Here is a 16,668-nt window from a genome sequence, read left to right as displayed (position 1 = left end):
TAGAAAACCAAAATAATGCCAAGGTACATCCGAATGTTAGGTCATTTGTCTTTATGTTTGACTATCTTCAATCACGGAAATCATCTTTAGCTAAATTTTTGCAAAAGACTGTACCTTCTAATTTTGAATAAAAATACAATTCAATTTTTCTGCGTGACTTTCAAATCAATATAATAAAAACATCATAACTATATCTTATTGATATTAAATGTCATACTATTTTTCATAACATTTATAGTATACAAAAGTCATTATAAGGACAAAGAGATAGTCTATGGGTAATGCACTTATCTTACATGTACCCAAACCATGTTTGACAACACCCCAATTAGTCTCCCTCGCTTGACAGGAAGAATCCCTGAATTCAGAGGCAGGAGTGAGACATGAGCAAGATGGATGTGGGCCCAAAATAAAAACAAAACAACAAAGCAATCAGCATATTAATAAGGGTGTCAAATAGAATAAATACATGTTATTTCCTGAATTTCACTATTTTCTAGTAATATTATTTCTCCTTTTTTCTTTTTTCTTTTATTTATTTATTTATTTATTTTTTTTTTTTCATTTTCTTAAATAATTATCTCAATCAGCCTTCCATTTTTCTTATGAGTGGTTTATAATAACTGCTTTATATGATAGAAACATTGATTATTTGGGCTAATACAAATAAAAATTGTCTAGAAATTAGCAAGAAATCATGTTTAATCTATCACACGTAAATGTTTCCTAGTAAGCATATGCATAATTCCCTTGGAAACACTGCTTATCTGAACAACATGAATGTCTAGCATACACATTCTATATACAATTTAGGTAAGTGCCTATTTGCATAAGCTCTGCTTTTAAAAACTATTACATTTTCAACAAAGGAATAACTGTTTCCATAAATGCAAATTGGTAAATATTCCATATACATATTTTATTCAGGGCATAGAAATCAATATCCAGTTTGTATTGAACACATTAATATTAATTTCTGAATTGGTGTTTTTCTTTTAATTTATACTTTTCTATTTGTGTGAACTTTCAATCCCTTTAAAACCACCATTTCTTGACTGCTCGGCCATGGAATACATAGACAGCAGCTATATTAATAACTTCTCAAAGGTGCAGTGCACTGATACTGCTATTTATGCTTCTGTCTGGGAAAATAGCATATTTATTCTGTCCAAGTACCCATGAGACATGAAAACTATCCTTTGTTCAGTCTCATAGTGGATAGTCATTTTAAACTTCAATTACAATTTCAGCATGTTCTCTCTGTTGCTGTTTTCAGAACCACAGTCAGTAATTTCTAATAGCAAAATGTTCTTTTTAAACCATACACACATGTGCCTTGCATGCAGTAAGCAAAGAGACCTGTAGAGAAATGACCAGTATCTGTAGAAAAGTTATAAAATTTGTGAGCAACAACAGCTCAATATTTTACAAATAAACATTTACCTGATGACCATGTTATAAATAAATATATTTAAACTTAGTACCTGCAAATTTATATGTGGCATGGTATATAATACTCAAATTAAAGATAAATAAATTTATATTTTCAAATATAAATTTAAATCATTACTCTCTATAAAAAGTGTTGTGAAAAATATAAATAATATAATATTTTATATTTCTACAAAAGCTATAGGAGTAATAAATGTGGTGTATCTGTTTAGTTGGACTAAGAGTTTTAAATAAAAAATATATATTGGTCTTGAGAGATAGTCCAAAATTATAGCACTTGTCTTGTCTGTGACAAACCCATGTCCAATCCCCACACTATAATGATCCTGAGCCTTCCCAAGAGTGATCAGAGTGCCATGCCAAGAGTAAGTTCTAGGAGTCAGAGCAGTAGTGCAACGGGTATGGGGCTTGCTGTGCACGTGCCTGACCTAGAAGGGACCTCAGTTCAATCCTAGGCATCCCCTATGATCCCCAAAACCTGGATGGAGTGATTTCTGAGTGCATAGCCAGGAGTAACCCCTGAGCGTCACCAGGTGTGGCTGATAAAAAAAATGATAATAATGTCAATCCTTTCTTAATACCAATAGTAATTCCAAAATACAGTTATTATCGCTCTCTGCTGTTTGTTTCTACATTAACAACATGTTCTTTCATTTATCTTTTATTTTCCCATCCATCTTTAATGTATCAAACAAGGCACACATCAAATTTATATTGAACTGAATCAGAAGAGTTGGGTCATAGCATCTTGAAATACACCTTATGTTAAATCACTCTTCGAAACTAATTCACCTCCAGTAGACATCACAAGAAATCAAATTTTGAGAACCAGAGCAATTATGCAAGTTTTAATGGACATGCTTACATACAGCCAACTTTAATTCCTTCCCAGGCACTCCAAGTTACCATGAGCACAGCCAGGTTTAGTCGTGGCAGTTGCTATAGTGCCAATGGCAAGACCAAGATAATCACTTGCACTGCAGGGTCCAAACTCAGCACTGTATTCTAGCATTAAACAAATAGGTAGTCTGAGAGTCAAAAGGAAGGTTTCCTGACCTTTCTGGGCACAGCTCGTGAGTCCCAACCTGTTCCCTGTACCCTCTGTCCATTACAAAAATATAAAAGGGGAAAAGTCACTATTTACACTTCACTGTTTTATTTCATTCCCAATACACTAATGTAACTACGATGGAATGAATTAGTCACCATAACCTCTTAGTACAGAATAATGCATAAAAGCTCAAAGTTAAATGCCAGGAAAAAGTTTGATTTTTGTATATGTCATTGACTTATTTTTAATCTCTTATGGTTATCATCAACTTTCCAGGTTCACTTGGAAACTAAAGTAAAAGATTGTACAGACTGTTATTAAAAAAATTCACAGTTTCATATACTACAATCATATAGCTATTTTGCCACATTTTCCACTTATTATTAGTTTTCGAGTCATTTTTAAAGTTTTTGCACTATTATGAAACAGCACAATATGCGTTTTCATAAGCCTGTGAAGAGAAGAAATGTAATGAATAAATATTTACTCATGGCAGTATATTTTTGTTTGAACCTGAAAAAGATTTAAACTATATTTCTTGAAAGGGTTGCCACTGTCAAGTGACTGAAATATACCTATTTTACCCTTTTTATTATTTTCTTATCTTAAAGTTTCAGTTTCTGGCTTTTTTCCCCTTTGAAGAAGATGTTCTTGAGAATATTGTCATGTTCCAGACCTTTGAACTTGGAATCATTACTGGGTCTGTTTCTGCCTTATTCCTCTATGCTAAAAAGAGATAATAATACCCTCAGGATTGTAATGGATTTTAAATGAGTCAAAATACATGCAGTTATTAGTACACTTTCTGGCACTTGATGAGAACTTATAAATGGAGCCAATGATAGCAATACTGTAGTAGCAATAGAAAATCTCCCACATAATTTGACTTTGCAACTAGTTCTATTTAATATTCTTTCAACTTCTGGACAGAGAGTGCAGTAGTGAGGGTGCTGGCTTTCTATGCAGCTGACCCAGATTTCATTATGAACCACAAACTGTCTCCAGAGTACCACCAGAAATTAATGCTGAGCACAGTGGGTGTGGACCAAAATATTTTAAGCCTCAAAGACTTGACCACCATCTTTTAGTCTTTCTTGGCACTGTTTTGTTTCTTAGCATATTTTGTCAGTTATCAACCATTCTGTCTTTTTTTTCTCCTTCAGAATAGTTATCAAATTTGTCCATGCCACTATTCCCATAATATCATAATTGCTCTATCTGAGAAAAATCTAGGTGTATAACCTGTAAATATTCCTTGAGAGAGAAGACATTGACACAAAATTGCAGAGATGTCATTATTAAAAACCAAAACAGAAGCTGCAAAGTTAGTACAGTGGATAAGGTGCCTTTCTTTCTTATGATCCAGTTGGGCTTGATATCAAGTGACACACATGATTCCCTGTCACCAGTAGGAGTGATCCCTGATCACAGAACTAGGAGCTAGCTTTGAGCACAGCCAGGCTGTGACCACAAAATCAATCAACAAACATACAAAGACGATGCACTCAAAAGGCTACCGATCAGGAAATATTATCAATATGCAAACATAGTTTACAAAGAATTGAGGGAAAAATCTCACCTAGTTTATATGAAAATATTTAATTCACAGAAAGGTGGTAGGAATAAACCTGACCTGCAATTGTTATTCACACAAATACTACGAAACCACTTTAAATGGTCTTAATTTATATGATGCAACTAAGGGACACATGTTGCTTTCATCCAGCAGACTGAAAAGAAAAACTTTACAACAAGAGATATAATTCAGTTAAAGAAAAGTTGAAAAGCCACAGAGAAATTATAATGAATATGGTGCCTTCCATATAGCTGATCTGTGATTTGTCTCCAGTCCACCAGATAGTTGTCCAAGCCTGCCAGTACTTATTCTTGATCACAGAGATAGGAACAAGTTTTTAGCACCACTAGGTGTAGTCCCAAAACAAGCAAACAAAAAAAATTCCATTCTATGCATTCTAATCTCCAAAATAGAATAATTTGTGATATATATACACAGACCAACAAACAGCAGAAAAATGAGCATTGCACAGATAATGTTACAAATGGTACAATTGATGATTAGATTGGAAAAACCTTTGAAACCTAGCTGAATAGTTAATACATTACAGTTCCCAGGGACAGACTATTAAATGCCTGATCTAAAGGTTTTATTAATGACTGCATGACAACTTAACATCTTGCAAAAATCTCACTTTATAAAATAAAATATTAAAACGTTTTGGAGCATAGCCATTTCAAAGGTTTCTTTACCTTTACACACAGGCCTGTGGTCACTCCAAGCAGCAAAAACTTCTGCTATTCGTTGACAGGTGATGCTTTTAGCTCCCTGCAGGACATAATCTTCATCACAAGAGAATTGGACAGTTGATCCAAGACTGAAAATAAATGAAAAATTAAAATATGTTTAGAAACATACACAAGTGAGTATACTCCATTTGTAGTGGCAATGCTTAATTAGAAAAAAGTACTAGAGTGACAAACATATGTTTATATTTGGAAAGCAAAATATAGGTCTTATTCCCCTTATAAATCTGCCATCAACAAACTGTAAGTCTATATCATAAACACCTCAACTGGGATCTAGAAACATATCACCAAGTTTAATTATTTTGTTTGTTGTAGAAACCAAGGAAATTAATCATTCTAAGTATGTGGCAAGTGTAAAGTTAAATGTGAAATTTATGATATGAATCCTTGAATGTATGATTGTAACATATTACAATACTTCTCTTGCATTTATTTTATGTGCATTTCTTCATATATACAATTATAGATCCATAATACTCAATTTCAATACATATCTATACACATGCAAATTTAAAACAACAGAATACTATAGGTTGCTTAATAATCTTTATTAAGCGCCATGATTACACACCTAATTTCAGTCATAAAATGTAAACTCCCTTCACCAGATTCATTTTAATTTTATCCTACTAAAATTTGCAATTTCCTTTGCTCAAAGGTGAGGCAATAAAAAGACTTTACTGGTTTGCATTTGCCTTGCATACAGTCAACAGTGTATTTAACCCACAGCACTATGAGGAGAGCTCCCTAAGTACAGAGACAGGTGTTATAAGACCTTAACACAGAGCTAGGAGTCAAAACTAAGCACTTTTTATTTTAAATTTTTAGGCCACACTTTGTTGTGCTCAGGGGTTACTCCTGGCTCTGCACTCAGAAATCACAGCTGGTAGGCTAATGGGACCATACAGAATGCCGAGAATCAAACTCAGGTTGACTGTGTTTAAAGAAAATGCCCTACTCTCTCTGCACTCTCTCTGGCCTCAAGACCTAAGACTTTTGAGTGTGGCTCAAAAAAAAAAAAGTGAAGTAAATAATTAATCATATATATTTGGAACAACTCAAATTCTATGGCTAATTAAATTGTTTTTTAATTTTTGAAATAATTTATATTCCATTAAAATATTTTAAACAGTAACTCACATCACAAAAAAAGGCAAGTCAATTTTTCTTTGTTTGACAAAACATCTTTCAGCGTTAAGTTAGGAATGTGTCATGAGTCCAGGCCAAGAAGTAAATAACTTCTGGAAGTTTCTGGATAGAGGCCAAATTACCCACCATCTTTTCATTTAATGGCAACATATAAAAATAGTTACTTAATTCATTGCAGCACTATTTACCATAGCAAGACTCTGGAAACAACCAAGATGCCCTTCAACAGATGAATGGCTAAAGAAACTGTGGTACATATACACAATGGAATATTATGCAGCTGTCAGGAGAGATGAAGTCATGAAATTTTCCTATACATGGATGTACATGGAATCTATTATGCTGAGTGAAATAAGTCAGAGAGAGAGAGGGAGAAAAAAAATGCAGAATGGTCTCACTCATCTATAGGTTTTAAGAAAAATGAAAAACATTCTTGCAATAATAATTTTCAGATACAAAAGAGAAAAGAGCTGGAAGTTACAGCTCACCTCATGAAGCTCACCACAAAGAGTGATGAGTTTAGTTAGAGAAATAACTACATTTTGAACTGTCCTAATAATGGGAATGTATGAGGGAAATGGAAAGCCTGTCTAGAGTACAGGCGGGGGTCGATTGGGGAGGAGGGAGATTTGGGACATTGGTGATGGGAACGTTGCACTGGTGATGGGTGGTGTTCTTTACATGACTGAAACCCAAACACAATCATGTATGTAATCAAGGTGTTTAAATAAAATAAAGTATATTAAAAAATAGTTACTTAAATTTTTCTTTTGACTTTGGGGCCACACCCTGCAACCCTCAGTCGTTACTCCTGGCTCTGAGCTCAGAAGTCGCTCTTGTTTTGGTGGACCATATGGGACACCACGAATCTAACTAAGGTCTGTCCTAGATCAGCTGCATGCAAGGCAAGCACCCTACTGCTGTGCTATCGCTCAGGCCTCTTAAATAAATATTTTTGTAATTCAAATTAATTTCATTAACATAGCTATAAACTCATTTACCAAGTTTTTATATTGTTTCATGGTACCATGTCAGAGTTAAGCAGCTGTAACAATTATATATTGACTAATAAAGCAAAGGATATTTCCTATTTAAAGAAGAAAATTTTCCAACTTTTGGTTTGCGATAAAAATGACAAAATAGGGCCTGAACAATAACACAGTGGTAGTGCATTTGGCTTGCACATGGCTTACCCAGGACAAATCCAGGTTCAGTCCCTGGGGTCCCATGTAGTACGCCCTAGTGTGCCAAAAGCGATTTCTGAGTGCAGAGCCAGGAGTCACCCTTAAAAGTCATCAGTGTGGCCCAAAAACAAAATACAAAACTAAAAAAAAAAAAAAAAGACAAAATAGTTGGGTCAAAGAGTGGCTGGGCAAATTTATTAAAAGTTGATATATAATAATATTAGATTATAGGCCCTTCTGTATCCATTATCTTTTATATTACTCTTGAAATTTGTTTAACTATAATATACATAGGAAAATGCATAGATATATATAAAAATTGATATAAATTAAAATACATGTAATATGGAAATTGATTATCTTTATCACTCTTAATTTTTTTATGACACCAAGTTTAATCTGAACTGCTGTATAGGTAGAAGAACTAAAATAAATTACTTAAAGTTCATTCATCTATTTATTTTATGACTCCATTTTAATAAAATATACAAAAAGGGGCTGTAACTATAGTACTATGGGTAGGGCAATTGCCTTGCATGTGTTCAACCAGGACCAACCTTAAGTTTTATCCCCAGTATCCCATGTGGTCCCCGGAGCCTGCCAGGAGTGATTCCTTAGCAAAGAGCCAGGAGTAATCCCTGAGCACTGCTGGGTTTACCCCCGAACAAAACAAAAACAAACAAAACAAATAATGTAAACAAGACCCTCCTATGAGAAGTCCAAACTTCACGTAGTCAGTCTTGACTTACTTTTCCATCTGACCTTTCACATTCCCAACACTGAACAAACATTATTTGCAATACTTCTAAACTAAGACTGGTAGGTTACTGGTAGGTTTTTCTTATTTCTCATTGCCAGTGTTACGAGTCTGAGTCCAACCAAAATGATTTCTTTGCTATTTTCTTTTTGTGACTTTTGGGCCACACTTGATTATTTTGTAGACTCCAAGCTGAGGGTTTATTCTTTGCTATGATCTTAGGTATCAAGATCATAGGTATCATTTCTTCTTGTGACTCTGATGAATTTTGCAACATGAACAATCCTGAACTACTAGATTTTGCCACATAATAACCCTTGAACTCTGTCCCAAGTTCTCATCATTTTGCCAATAGTTCTTTGCATTATTGTGTTGGTTTCTTTCTCTGCTCTTGACTCACATCAATCTTTCATAAAATAACATCCATAACAATCTTCTTTATTACTCATTTGGGGATCAAATGTGGTAACAGGAATTGAATAAGAGACTGCCACATTCAAGAAAAATGTTTTATTTCCTATAATATCTATTCCATACCATATAATATCTATTCCATAGTCTTTTAGAATGGCAATACAAATCATGATTATACATATTAAATCTTCTAATATTTATTCATTATATTCAGAGCCAGAGCAATACACTTAAAATAGCCATTTTGTTATAATCATAATAATTTTAGAGGTCATTTCTGAATCTTTGCCCTACGAATCATAATATAATAATAACTATAAGATAAAGTGACGACTAATGCAGATTTCTGGTCCATTTGGCCTAGCTAGATATATTAGAGTCCTATAATTAGTTAAAAACAATTCTTGTGTACTTTCAGCCATTAGAATTATTTATAATATTCAGGCACTCATCTTTCCACCACCTGACACATTTGGTTCCTGAAACAACAAAGGAAATTAATGTCATTAGAACTGAGAAAATGAAGGAGACAGTGGTATGAAATTAAGTTAAAGGACCAATTAGGGACTGGAGGAAGATTATTTATAAATGTGTTGGTCATGGAAAGGATTTTAAACTTTGAGATAATTGGGTGTTATTGTAGAACTGTGAACCCAAGTAATGACATTCTGCTTTATATTATAAAGTGAACATACTGGTGGTTGAATATAGATTAAACTTTAAAGAGGCAAAAGCAAGGCAATAGACTTTAACAAGATGTTGCAGTTCTTGTGCAGATATGGTGGTCATTTGTATTAAGGAAGCAATGGTTATGAATTGATAGTAAAACAAAAAATGATTTTGATTTTTTGTTTGTGTTTTGTTTTTTTGGGTCACACCCGGTGATGCTCAGGGGTTACTCCTGGCACTCAGAAATTGCTCCTGACTTGGGGGACCACATGGGATGCCAGGATAAACCCAGGCCGTCCTGGGAAAGCCGTGTGCAGGGAAAGCACCCTACCTATGTGCTATTGCCTGCCGTGCTTTTCCTTTTTTTTTTTTTTTTTTTGGTTTTTGGGCCACAAGACGCTTAGAGGTTCCTCCTGGCTATGCGCTCAGACATCGCTCCTGGCGTGGAGGATCCATTTGGGACACTGGGGGTCAAATCGTGGTCCGTCCTAGCTTAGCTCCTGCAAGGCAAACGCCTTACCGACTGAGCCACTGCTCCAGCCCCGCTGGTTTTCATTTTAATAGTAAGTTATAGTCCTTACTATCTATAGGAATATTGTGAACATAATTTTATTATGATTTCCTTACTAATTAAATAAATTGTTAATTATATTAATATCACTGTTTTATCATAGATTATGATTAGAATTCAATATTATATAGGCTATTAGGGCTAGATAAATATAACAAAGGGCTGAGTGCCTACTTTGAATGCAGAAAGCAAGGTTTCAAAGGTTCCCTGAACACTGACAAGTGTGACTCCAAAATTAAGCAAAAGGAACAAACAAATCTGCCTACTATGTATTATCGTTTGCTCTTCAAAAAACAAGTCTATGAGCTAATTCCTTTCAGATAACCATACATTAGCTGACTTATATTTGAAAAGGGAATTCAGCAGGAATAAATGCGGTACTTGAGCACTTAGTCATCAGATCAAAATTGCCAATAATGGCCTCTCCTAATTCTCACCTGTAACATTTCCCTTTCAACACAACCATGCTAAAAATTTTAACACAAAGAGACAGAGACATTTTTAAATCCCAACTGTTCTAATTTTTGTTTTAAACAGGAATAAGTCTGCTATTCTTCATGCTATTATCAAATGATAAATATGATTTATAAGTTAGGGCTTAGTGAATAATGTACATTCTACTGTATCTTGGACTCATAAAGTAAATACAGTCATTAAAAAGTTAGAACAAAAAGGTGGCAGTAGCAAATGATCAAACTATCACACACAATAATATACTTTTGTATAGGGGTTGGAAAGTCACTATATTTGCCATATATGTGGCTGACACTAAGATCCAATTTCTGGTTCCCATTTCATCCCCAAATAGTAACTCATGTAATGTTCTTCACAGTGATTACATTGACTTACATACTTAGTGTAAAAACTAGGGCCAGGTAAATGTTTAATAGGCTGGAGTATATGATTTGAAGGCAGGAATTCTTTTTTTGGGGGGGGGGCTTGGGTTTTTGTGTCACATCCAGCAGTGTTCAGGGGCTACTCCTGGCTCCATGCTCAGAAATTGCCTCTGGCAGGCTCCAGGGGACCATATGTGATTCCAGGACTCAAATCACCATCCTTCTGCATGCAAAGGAAACACCCTACCGCTATGCTATCTCTCAGGCCCAGGAATTCTTATTTTTATCCCCCAAATCAGAATGTTTCCTTGAGCACATGGAAAAATGAATGAAAATATGCGGGGATAGCCCTAAATACCACCAGAACAATTACAAGAGAAGCAAATCAAGAATCAATAGCTGATGTTGTAAAAGCACACCATTAAATAAATCTTTTTTTGGGGGGTCACATATGGTGATGCTCAGGGGTTACTCCTAGCTATGTGCTCAGAAATCGCTCATGGCTTGGGGGACCATATGGACACCAGGGGATCAAACTGAAGTCTGTTTAAAGTCAGTCAAGTGTAATGCAAACGCCCTTCTGCTGTGCCACCACTCCAACCTCTAAATAAATCTTTAATTATATATAATTTATCATTAAAATTATATTATTTATACTATATATAGCATATATATTTAATATTTAAATTAATATTTGTTATACATAGCATATATATTTAATATACTTAAATATTAAATATATACTATATATAGCAAATATTATATTATATAATTTAATTCTATATATGCTATTTTTCAAAATAATATATTTTCTATATTAACCCAATAGCTAAGATAATTTTATTCATATAAATAGGTAATTATTTTCAAACATAGATATAAAGAAATCAAATGAGGATAGTTGGATCAGAGAAAACAAGAGATAAAGTCCCAAGAAATCTAGAAAGCATTATATATATGTTTAATTATACAAAAATTTCATTTCATAAAATGCTATTTCATTTCATAATATCTAAATATATAAAATTACTCTAACGGTTGGAGAGATTTCAAAGTTCTTGCCCTACATGGAGCCAAAATAGGCTTGATCACTGTTCAGTAATTTATACCACATACAACCAGATATTTGTTTTAACCTAACTATAACATTGTTCCTAGCTCACAGAAACAGTACAGAGGGGAAGGCACTTCCCCTTGTCTTGCACTAGATGACCCAATACTGATTCCTGATACCACATATAGTCTGCTGAGGACAGTTTTGAGTGATTCCTGAGTACTGGAAAAGGGTTAGCCATGAGCACCACGATGGAATGACCCCCAAACAGAAACAAACAAAAAGTCCATCACTCTTATCTCATATGTAAATTAGATGAAACATAACCTTCCAGATTTTAGTATCACAACTTTACTTATGAATGAATATTCAATCAGCTTCTATAATTTGGTAATTGTGATTAATACTTCTCTGAACATGAAGGCATAGATAACATTTTGAGTTGTCTCTCTTTTTTTAGTATATTTCCAGAAAAGGATTTAAACTTTTAAAGCAATATAAACAACACTTTTTTAAAATTTGTAAATGGCAATTTGTACTCATATTATTTATGCACAGGGAGTCATTTCCTCCACATCCTTAGCAGTATTTGTTATATGTTATCTTTCTCTCTTTTTTTTTATGTTATCTTTCTCTTGAAAGCATATCTCTTGATAGCATATCTAGCTGGAGTGAGATGACTCTTGATTGGAATTGAATATATTGGGATTGTTTGTTTGTTTTTAACTTTTATTCTTTATTTAAACATCTTGATTACATATATGATTGTGATTAGGTTTCAGTCATGTAAAGAACACCCCCTTCACCAGTGCAACATTCCCACCACCAATGTCCCAAATCTCCCTCCATCCCACCCCACCCCCACCTGTACTCTAGACAGGCTTTCCAGATCCCTCATTCATTCACATGATTATGGTAGTTCTCAGTGTAGTTATTTCTATAATTTCATTCACCACTCTTTGTGGTGAGCTTCATGAAGTGAGCTGGAAGTTCTAGCCCTCCTCTCATTGTCTCTGAGAATTGTTGCAAAAGTGACTGTTATTTTTCTTAAAACCCATAGATGAGTGAGACTATTCTGCGTGTCTCTCTCTCTCCCTCTGACTTATTTCACTCAGCATGATAGATTCCATGTACATCCATGTATAGAAAAATTTCATGACTTCATCTCTCCTGACAGCTGCATAATATTCCATTGTGTATATGTACCACCGTTTCTTTAGCCATTCGTCTGTTGAAGGGTATCTTGGTTGTTTCCAGAGCCTGGCTATTGTGAATAGTGCTGCAATAAATATAGGTGTGAAGAAGGGGTTTTTGTATTGTGTTCTTGTGTGTTTGTTTGTTTGTTTGTTTGTTTTTGAGCCACACCCAGTGACGCTCAAAGGTAAGTTACTCCTAGCTATGCACTCAGAAATCCCTTCTGGCTCAGGGTCTACATGGGAAATCTGGAAACAAACCCACATCTGTCTTGGGTGAGCCAGGTGCAAGGCAAATGCTCTACCACTATGCTATCACTTGGGCCCTTAAATATAAAGTTTTAAGATTTTTCAAATTGCAGCTTAAATTATATATTTTATTGACATTCTTTTGATGTTTTAAAAGATTTTCAAGTAATAACAAAATATTATTTCTTTAAAGAATAAAGTACACTGGAATCATGTGTATTTCTCATGTTATTAGAATAAAATCAATGTCATTTATTTCTGGTGAGTTTGAGTAGAATGAAATTTATGCCAAATGAAAAGAGAATTAAATTCAAAACAACATACCTTCAAAATGTAGTATCCTCTTCTATGGAGATTTTTTTTGGTTTATTTTATTACTTTTCTTACAAAATTGATTTTGTTTAATTTAAAAACTTTATTTGGAAATTGGACTAACCAACACTACAGAATGTCTTGTTGCTCAATCAATTTGTAAGATACTGCTATTCTATTAATCTACTTAACCATTATTTGCATGTATTTTTTTATTTTAATCAATTGATAATTTGTGACTTATAAGACTGAAAAATAATTGCTTCTCATGGTTTAAGTGTACTTTAAGATAGAGAAAATGTGAAGTGGTTATCTGCTTCTCTCAACAATTCCTATTTACTTCAGCTTAAATGCTATGTCTAGAGAATAAGCCTCATGATTTTATCACACGGTCTAGAGCGATGGCGAACCTACGGCACTCGTGCCAGCTGTGGCACGCGAAGGCCTTGCAGCTGGCACGCGGGAAGGTCTGCAATTAATAAATTTATAAAATTTATAGTTCTTAGGTACTAAAATCTTGTTATTAAGGTTTAATTGACATGCTGGCACTTTGAGGAATTTTTTTTTTAATGGCAGTTTGGGCACTCAGGCTCAAAAAGGTTAGCCATCACTGGTCTTGATACTTTGATGACATCAGTATAGAACAAAATAGAAAAACACAATAGTTTGAAAAAGTTGAACAATTTCAGAAGGAGAAATATCCCAAATATCTCAGAAAAAGTAATTTTCCAAAAGAGTTAACTGTTTAGAAAGAGACAAAAGAATAGGAAAATAGTACAATGATATGGGCTTTGGTTGAAAATATCTATTAAGTAATTAAAGAACTATATTGTTGTATTAAACATTAATTATAAAGTCCTAGATGGCGGTGGAGCCTTTCTCGGCTCGGTCAGGCATCTGCAGCCCCTACAGCAGATCTATAGGTATCAGGGTGATGAAGACATGATCCACAGCAGTCAGATTTCAGGAGACATGACGTTTTATTAGTAAGGCCCTAATTGCCATGTGCTTCTATCTCACAGGGCTTCTAAACTAAACAGTCTCTCTGCACCCAACCTGTGTACCATTCTCTACAATGCTGCATCTCTCTATCCCTACCCCCACGCAACCTCTTAAACGACCAACCACAGACTCCTCCCTGCTATGGGAGGGTCTCCCTCTCTAGGTGAGATAGGCAGGAAGTTGGGGGAAGGGTAACATCTCTGGATTCTTAGTTTGTAGAAAAGAAAAAAAAGAGACAAGATTACAAAACTTTTGTTTTCCTGACCTCCTCCAGCCAAATGCAGGAACCCTAAATTCCCAAAGAAACAAAGTTTAAAGAGAATATTAAAATATCAGCCTTTTCCATGAACAGAACTTTTCTGCAAAATATACCTGTAGTTTAAAATTCTTAATGCTATTTAATCAAGCACTTTTAATCTGAAGCATTCTTCGTTCCTTTTGTTAAACTAACTCACACTTCACTATATAAACTAAAACCAAACATAATGAACAATTCAAAATTCTATACCTTCGGGCTTCAAAAAGTTCAACTGAATTTCACTCCAGAATTCTCAAGAATCTTGCTAGTTTAACTCGTAATGTCGCAAGACTTAAAGTTAAGTTCACTTATAAAAAATAATGATTTATTTTTTATTTAAAATCATGTTAGTATACTTTTATTATGCAGATTATGAGAAAATGTCTATACATAATAGTTTATTTTAATTTTATGCATACTGTATACCAAATATTCTCTATTTCATATTGTATTTTATGACAGTGATTTATTAAAGATATTCAACTATTGCTCTGCACATACGTTTTACATTATAATTGAAGCTCTATAAGGAATCTAACTTTGTGAACATTGTGATTTATAATAGCGTAAGAAACTAATACAAACATAAAGGTACTCATAGTATGAATATGGCACTTATACAAAGAATATTAATAATCAATTATTTTTAAAAATCAGTACTATGGGGCCAGAGTGATAGCACAGCAGTAGGACATTTGCCTTGCATGCTGCCAGTTCAGGACGGACCTTGGTTCGATCCCTGGCATTCCATATGGTCCCTCAAGCCAGGAGCGATTTCTGAACACATAGCCAGGAGTAACCCCTGAGCATTACCAGGTGTGGCCCAAAAAGAAAAAAAATTAGTACTATGAATAATTAGAAATGAACACTATAACATTAATAAAATATTAATATGTATTTACTTATAATATACTAAAAATAAACTTGTATTTTTATCTAAGTACCAAAATATATACTTTAATGTGTCATCTTTTTATGTTTTGCTCCTCCATGAATGAAAAATGTTGACCTTTGAAGACAAATATGTTTAAAGTTTGAACTATTCTTACCTAAATGGTTGTGTTACAAGAGATTTCCTATTAGTGTAGTGCAAAAATAAAGTACATTACACTAATTAAATACACTGCAACTAATACCTTTCCAGTAAAATCTAAAACATGTTTTAAATTTAAGAGCGATTTCTGAAATCCAAAACAGGAGGCTGAAATATAGAATGACAAATTGCCATGTCAGGATTGGAATGACAAGTGCAGTGATAGTACAGCTTGTGTTATAGGTAGGGTGCTTGTCTTGCACACAGCAACTTGGGTTCGATCCCAGGCATCGGTCCCTTGAGACTGCCAGGAGCTATCCCTGAGTTAAGAACACAGAGTCAGTCCTTACTATCAACAGATATGGACCCACAACAAAGCAAAACAAAACCTAAAATTAAAAAAAAAAACTTGTCAGATCAATTTTGAGCTGATTAAACTTTTCTTCCCTGTATAACACACAGAAATATTCCAAAAATAAACATAATAGTGCTATACTAAGTGGTATGTCTGTATTTTATCATGGAACTATGGTTTCTCAAAACAAAAAATATTGTAACTGTTAAGCATTCTATGGAGGTATAAAATATAATAAGTATTTCTTTTTTTTTCACTATAGTTCTGCTAAGAACTAGATATTTACTGCCAAGATTACTACAGAAGTCCTGTATCCATCATATATCTGCTCTATTTTTCCACCAATTATGAGGTTAGTGGATCACAATGCATGAAACTATGGTAATTTAAATAGAGTTGACCACAATGTGGTTCTCCATATCACCATTCAGTATAGATTTTATATAATAGTTTTGTGGAAGGAGATGGCATGAGCAAACTTTTACCTTTAAAAGGTTTCACTTAAATTTGGAAAATAAGCCTTAGAGTGATACAGTAAAATTATGTTAGAATCTTGGAAGATTTTCAAATTCTTTCATGGTGAAATTGGCTCCCAATATGCTAGACATAATTAATTCAAAAATATGAACCAGTGAAGGATTAAATATGGTTTTGCCATTGGAGTTGAACATCTCAAACTAAGGAAATATAAAAGATAAGAGCATCAGTGACAAAAACTGATCTCTCAGAGAGTAAGATTCAGAGGCAGTAGGATAAAGGGGATT

At 34.0% G+C, this 16,668-nt stretch overlaps 1 protein-coding gene across 1 annotated transcript in view; it reads right to left on the bottom strand.

Annotated features, from left to right (window-relative positions):
- CSMD3 (CUB and Sushi multiple domains 3) overlaps positions 1–16,668 on the bottom strand; it is a 1,236,222-nt gene that overhangs the window by 725,435 nt on the left and 494,119 nt on the right. Inside the window, exon 10 of the mRNA XM_049773958.1 lies at positions 4,772–4,896. Coding sequence (XP_049629915.1) covers positions 4,772–4,896 — 125 coding nt within the window. The remainder of the gene's footprint in view (positions 1–4,771; positions 4,897–16,668) is intronic.

This window comes from Suncus etruscus, chromosome 5 (genome assembly GCF_024139225.1).
Source record: "Suncus etruscus isolate mSunEtr1 chromosome 5, mSunEtr1.pri.cur, whole genome shotgun sequence".
Classification (NCBI taxonomy): domain Eukaryota; kingdom Metazoa; phylum Chordata; class Mammalia; order Eulipotyphla; family Soricidae; genus Suncus; species Suncus etruscus.
The sequence above is the reverse complement of the archived record's forward strand: the minus strand, read 5'-3'. Positions and strand labels throughout refer to the sequence as shown.